Source organism: Temnothorax curvispinosus, unplaced genomic scaffold (assembly GCF_003070985.1).
Source record: "Temnothorax curvispinosus isolate PA1 unplaced genomic scaffold, ASM307098v1 QBEX01014488.1, whole genome shotgun sequence".
Taxonomy (NCBI): Eukaryota; Metazoa; Arthropoda; class Insecta; order Hymenoptera; family Formicidae; genus Temnothorax; species Temnothorax curvispinosus.
The window spans coordinates 1-6510 of NW_020224268.1; the positions used below are offsets into that span (position 1 = coordinate 1).

Genomic DNA, 6510 nt, shown 5'->3' on the forward strand with positions numbered 1-6510 from the left:
TGCCAAAAGTCACGCTGCACTATGTAATCGCTAACTCTCCACGAGATGTAAAACCCGTAATTGCAGACATTGCAGTTGTGTCCGTATCACTCGCGTCGACTGATTCGAACTCTCTCGCCATGTCGCGGTTTCTTCCGCTCTTTTCGCAAGTCGTTATCCTGTTTTTCTCGGCGCGGGCCTCGTCGGAGGTGAAGGAGCCGACCTGCCAGGACAACGGCAACGTTACAACGTTACAACGTTTCGGATACAACGTTTGCCACTACAAGGGGGTACTCATCGAAGTGACGCCGCTAAGTCGTTTCAAGGACCACCTGAACCTCATGAACCTGGGTCTCTTGGCGATTCAAGAGAATGCTTTCAAGAACGTGTCGGCGACATACTTGGTTCTGAGTAGCAACCAGATATCCGTGCTGAAGAGGGAATCTTTCCGCGGTTTGCCCAACTTGGAGAGCCTCTCCTTGGGCGGCAATGTGGTACCGTTATCGGGGTATTTGTTCGCAGATTTAAGACGCCTGCGGTTGCTGTCGTTGGAATCCAACGAGATCAATTCAATACCGAAGGACTCGTTCGCCGGGCTGTCAAGCTTGACAAGTCTCTCCCTGGGTGGCAACGATATCGAAGCGATCGAGGTGGAATCCTTCTCGAGTCTTAATCCCGGACTGCTGTACCTTTGGCTCGACAGGAATAAAATCTCTCGCGTCGCGCCGGATTCCTTCGCCGGGTTAACCGAATTGAATAGCCTCGACTTGAGCTACAATCGGCTAGAGGACTTGCCGAGCGGTGCCTTTCGAGGATTGAACAAGCTGGAGTATCTTTACTTAAGAAACAATTGGATAACAAGCGTCTCCAGGTCGTTCCTTCGCGACTTGGTCGGTCTGAAGCAACTCTATCTTCAGCAGAACGAGATCAGCGCTCTCGAGCCGGATACGTTCAGGGACCTATCTCAACTGGAACAACTGGACCTGAGCGGAAACAAACTGTCTCACATTGTAGTCGGCACTTTTGCCGGGCTCTCCAATCTGGTAGACATCACGCTGTCCGACAATGGCATCCACACGGTCGACAATGGCACTTTCGCTGATCTCGTCAAACTGCGAGGTCTCTACTTTGATGGCAACAACTTCACCGAAATCGAAAATGAGTTCCGCGGTTTGCCCAACTTGAAGTACCTCTCATTGAACGGCAATGTGGTACCGTTATCGGGGTACATGTTCGCGGATTTGAGACACCTGTGGTTGCTGTCGTTGGAATCCAACAAGATCAATTCGATACCGAAGGACTCGTTCGCCGGGCTGTCAAACTTGAGAATTCTCAAACTGGATCACAACGATATCGAAGCGATCGAGGCGGAATTCTTTGCCGGGTTAACTGAACTGAATTGCCTCTGCTTGAACGACAATCGGCTAGAGGACTTGCCGAGCGGTGCCTTTCGAGGATTGAACAAGCTGGAGGAACTTTACTTAAATGACAATCGGATAACAAGCGTCTCCAGGTCGCTCCTCCGCGACTTGGTCGGTCTGAAGAGACTCTATCTTCAGCAGAACGAGATCAGCGCTCTCGAGCCGGGAACTTTCGGGGATCTGTCTCAGCTGACACAACTGCACCTGAGCGGCAACAAACTGTCTCACATTGCATTCGGCACTTTTGCCGGACTCTCCAATCTGGAATCCATCTATCTGTCCGACAATAAGATCCAGACAGTGGATAATGGCACTTTCACTGGTCTTGTCAAACTGCGATATCTGTTCTTCGGTGGCAACAACTTCACTGAAATCGACAAAGAAGTCAGCGGGCTCCCATATGTCACAGTTTATTAATAAAAAGTCTTAAAGATCTGTTTATACCTCACAAAGGGACAAAACTTTGACTTCTTGAATTTTGCTAAATTTTTAGTACGTTACAGTACACTTCATTCACTAATACAAGGTACAGCAACGGTCCAATGCACAATAGTTTATTAAATACTAATGTTGAAAATGTTTTTTTCGATATTAATAATAAATAAACCATGCTTGTGCAAAGAAGTCGCATTCATTAAATGTGCAAATTAGTATAATGTGTCTTAATTGTTTCTATGATAGATATTCTTCAAAAACATGTACAGATTGTGATTATAATCGATAGTGCACAAAGTGACCAAAGATTAATTGTCATGGAATGTATTTTTGTTGCTGTGTATGTAAACAATTACGGACAGGAAAAATTTTAAACATTAATATTTTATAAACTATTGCGCATTGGACAGGAGTGAACGGGATGTACTGTAACATAAAAATTGAAGAGGTCAAGGGTTGCAATGGTTATCTTTTTTTAAGCATTGAATGCTTCCCGACATAAGAAATAAATAAATAAATTTTTTAATCACAACTTTATGCGTTATTATGTTCCATGTTATAATATAATTTAAACTCAATTAAATCAACCGTGATAACGTAACGAATAATCGATTCGTCCGTAGCGATGTGGCGTTCGGGCAGCCAGTTGATCTTCGTGTCGTTATATTGTGTTGTTATATCGTCGTAAATTAAAACTACACTACTCCTGTATCTTCAATTTTGACATTTCGTAATCAATTCCGCTTCCGAGAATGCAGTCGCGCTAGTTTCTCAGCAAGTGACGATAATCAATGTCAAAAGTCACGCTGCGCTATCTAATCGCTAACTCTCCACGAGATACAAAACTCGTAATTGCAGTTGCGTCCGTGTCACTCGGTTAGGCGCGTCGACTGATTCGAACTTTCTCGCCATGTCGTGGTTTCTTCTGCTCTTTTCGCAAGTCGTTATCCTGTTCCTCTCGGCGAGGGCCTCGTCGGAGGTGAAAAAGCCGACTTGCCAGAACAACGGCAACGTTACAACGTTACAACGTCTTGGTTACAGCATTTCCCACTACAAGGGGGTCCTCGTCGAAGTGACGCAAATCGAAGACCAAGACGCGAACCTCAATCACCTGAACCTCTGGGCGATTCGAGAGAATGCCTTCAAGAACGTGTCGGCGACAGTCTTGAATCTGAGTAGCAACCGGATATCCGTGCTGAATAGGGAATCCTTCCGCGGTCTGCCCAACTTGGAGAGCCTCTCCTTGAACGGCAATGTGGTACCGTTATCGGGGTACTTGTTCGCGGATTTGAGACACCTGCGGTCGCTGTCGTTGGGGTCCAACGAGATCAATTCGATACCGAACGACTTGTTCGCCGGGCTGTCAAACTTGACTAATCTCGACTTAGGTGGCAACGATATCGAAGCGATCGAGGCGGAATCCTTCTCGAGTCTTAATCCCGGACTGCAGTTCCTTAAGCTCAACAGGAATAAAATCTCTCGCGTCGCGCCGGATTCCTTCGCCAGGTTAACCGAAATGAATAGCCTCGACTTGGGCAAAAATCGGCTAGAGGGATTACCGAGCGGTGCCTTTCGAGGATTGAACAAGCTGGAGGATCTTTACTTAAGTGATAATTGGATAACAAGCGTCTCCAGGTCGCTCCTTTGCGACTTGATCGGTCTGAAGCAACTCTATCTTCAGCAGAACGAGATCAGCGCTCTCGAGCCGGATACGTTCAGGGATCTATCTCAGCTGGAACAACTGGACCTGAGCGAAAACAAACTGTCTCACATTGTAGCCGGCACTTTTGCCGGGCTCTTCAATCTGGGGAGACTCTATCTTCAGCAGAGCGAGATCAGCGCTCTCGAGCCGGGAACTTTCCGGGAGCTGTCTCAACTGGAAGAACTGGACCTGAGCGGAAACAAACTGTCTCACATTGTAGTCGGCACTTTTGCCGGGCTCTCCAATCTGAAAGATATTAAGCTGTTCGATAATGGCATCCACACGGTGGACAATGGCACTTTCGCTGATCTCGTCAAACTGCAAAATCTCTACTTCGGTGGCAACTTCGGTGGCAACTTTACTGAAATCCGCAAAGAAGTCAGCGGCCTCCCATATGTCACAGTTTTTTAATAAGGTCTTAAAGATCTGTTTATACCTCACAAAGGGACAAAACTTTGACTTCTTGAATTTTGCTAAATTTTTAGTACGTTACAGTACACTCCATTCACTAATATATAAGATACAGCAACGGTCCAATGCGCAATAGTTTATTTAAATATTAATGTGGAAAATGTTTTTTTTTTATATTAATAATAAATAAATCATGCTTATTCAAAGAAGTCGCATTCATAAAATGTGCAAATTCGTAATGTGTCTTAAATGTTTCTATAATAGATATTCTTCAAAAACATGTACAGATTGTAATTATATTTAATAGTGCACAAAGTGACTAAAGATTAATTGTCATGGAATGTATTTTTGTTGCTGTGTATGTAAACAATTACGGACAGGAAAAATTTTAAACATTAATATTTTATAAACTATTGCGCATTGGACAGGATTACTGTATCTTATATTAGTGAATGGGATGTATACTGTAACATAAAAATTGAAGAGGTCAAGGATTGGTTATCTTCTTCTAAGCGTTGAATGCTGCCCGACATAAGAAATAAATAAATACATTTTTTAATCTCAACTTCATGCGTTATTATATTCGATGTTATAATATGATTTGAACTCAATTAAATCAACCATGACCATGATAATATGTAACGAATAATAGATTCGTCCGTAGCGATATGGCGTTCGGGCACCCAGTTGATCTTCGTATTGTTATTGTCGTTAATGTCGTCGTGAATTAAAACTACACAGTTATATTTTCAACTTTGACATTTCGTAATCGACTCCGCTTCCGAGAATGCAGTCGCGCTAGTTTCTCAGCAAGTGACGATAATCAATGCCAAAAGTCACGCTGCACTATCTAATCGCTAACTCTCCACGAGATACAAAATCCGTAATTGCAGTTGCGTCCGTGTCACTCGGTTAGGCGCGTCGACTGATTCGAACTCTCTCGCCATGTCGCGGTTTCTTCTGCTCTTTCCGCAAATCGTTATCCTGTTTCTTTCGGCAAGGGCCTCGTCGGAGGTGAAGAAGCCGACCTGCCAGGATGACAATGTTTACAAAGTTTGCCACTACAGGGGGGTCCTCATCGAAGTTACGCAAAGCCGTTTCCCCTGGTAACCATCTCCGATATAAAACGATAAAAAACGGCTATATCTGTATCGTTTTTAATCGTATATTTTATTGGTTCTATCGTTGCATATTTAGAAGACAGATCAAACATTAATCGAATCGAATCGGTTTCTATCGTTTTAAATCCGAATAAGGAAATAATTATACAAATTTTATAGTTATGAATCGTTTTTTATATGTACAATTATTGCCCGTCTGAATCAATCGTATATACACGATATAGTATATATCGTTATTTATGGTAATAATTTTACCGTATGCATTAATACGGATATATAAGAATAAAATGATAGACATCTATCGTTGGCGGTTTTCAGGGTCGTGAACCGATTGGTAATCGACTGGGGCCTGGGCCTTTCGGAGATTCGAGAGAACGCCTTCAAGAACGTGACGGTGTTATACTTGGATCTAAGTTTTAACCGGATATCCGTGCTGAAGAGGGAATCCTTCCGCGGTTTGCCCAACTTGGAGAGTCTCTCCTTGGACGGCAACGTGGTACCGTTATCGGGATACTTGTTCGCGGATTTGAGACACCTGACGCGGCTGAGTTTGAATTCCAACAGGATCAATTCGATACCGAAGGACTCGTTCGCCGGGCTGTCAAGCTTGAAATATCTCGACCTGCAACGCAACAAAATCGAAGCGATCGAGGCGGAATCCTTCTCGAATCTTAATCCCGGACTGCTGGAGCTTAACTTCAAACAGAATAAAATCTTCCGCGTCGCGCCGGATTCCTTCGCCGGGTTAACCGGACTGCATTACCTCTACTTGGACGACAATCGGTTAGAGGACTTGCCGAGCGGTGCCTTTCGAGGATTGAACGAGCTGAATGATCTTTACTTAAGTGATAATTGGATAACAAGCGTCTCCAGGTCGCTCCTCCGCGACTTGGTCGGTCTGAAGAGACTCTATCTTCAGCAGAACGAGATCAGCGCTCTCGAGCCGGATACGTTCAGGGACCTATCTCAACTGGAAGAACTGGACCTGAGCGGAAACAAACTGTCTCACATTGTAGTCGGCACTTTTGCCGGGCTCTCCAATCTGGAAGACATCAGGCTGTCGGACAATGGCATCCACACGGTGGACAATGGCACTTTCGCTGATCTTGTCAGACTGCGATATCTTTACTTCCGTTGCAACAACTTCACTGAAATCTACACAGAAGTCAGCGGTTTCCCAAATGTCATAGTTTATTCATAAAGTCTTAAATATCTGTTTATATCTCACAAAAGGACAAAACCTTGACCGCTTGAATTTTGCAAAATTTTTAGTATGTTTTACAGTACACTTCATTCCTTAACACAAGGTACCAGTAACGGACCAATGCGCAATAGTTTATTCAATATTAATGTTGAAAATGTTTTTTTCGATATTAATAATAAATAAACCATGCTTATGCAAAGAAGTCGCATTCATAAAATGTGCAAATTAGTAATGTGT

The 6510-nt window shown here is 43.8% G+C and overlaps 2 protein-coding genes across 2 annotated transcripts; both read left to right on the top strand.

The window, feature by feature from the left end:
- The first annotated feature begins 18 nt into the window (after positions 1-18).
- LOC112464719 (protein artichoke-like) lies at positions 19-4513 on the top strand. Its single transcript, XM_025031876.1, has 3 exons — positions 19-1808; positions 2105-2175; positions 2673-4513. The coding sequence occupies exons 1-3, from the start codon at positions 120-122 to the stop codon at positions 3946-3948; spliced, it is 3036 nt and encodes a 1011-aa protein (XP_024887644.1). The 5' UTR covers positions 19-119; the 3' UTR covers positions 3949-4513.
- Positions 4514-4617: 104 nt separating this feature from the next.
- Positions 4618-6472, top strand: LOC112464718 (insulin-like growth factor-binding protein complex acid labile subunit). The gene is made up of 2 exons (XM_025031875.1): positions 4618-5054; positions 5388-6472. The coding sequence occupies exons 1-2, from the start codon at positions 4894-4896 to the stop codon at positions 6268-6270; spliced, it is 1044 nt and encodes a 347-aa protein (XP_024887643.1). The 5' UTR covers positions 4618-4893; the 3' UTR covers positions 6271-6472.
- Positions 6473-6510: the final 38 nt, after the last annotated feature.

Bases quoted from the DNA above. Each gene is read 5' to 3' on its own strand.
- LOC112464719 (XM_025031876.1), top strand. From the start codon at position 120: ATGTCGCGGTTTCTTCCGCTCTTTTCGCAAGTCGTTATCCTGTTTTTC. The intron at 1,809-2,104 runs GTTTATTAATAA...AAACATGTACAG, and splicing joins GCGGGCTCCCATATGTCACA to ATTGTGATTATAATCGATAG. The intron at 2,176-2,672 runs GTATGTAAACAA...ACTCTCCACGAG, and splicing joins GAATGTATTTTTGTTGCTGT to ATACAAAACTCGTAATTGCA.
- LOC112464718 (XM_025031875.1), top strand. From the start codon at position 4,894: ATGTCGCGGTTTCTTCTGCTCTTTCCGCAAATCGTTATCCTGTTTCTT. The intron at 5,055-5,387 runs GTAACCATCTCC...GGCGGTTTTCAG, and splicing joins ACGCAAAGCCGTTTCCCCTG to GGTCGTGAACCGATTGGTAA.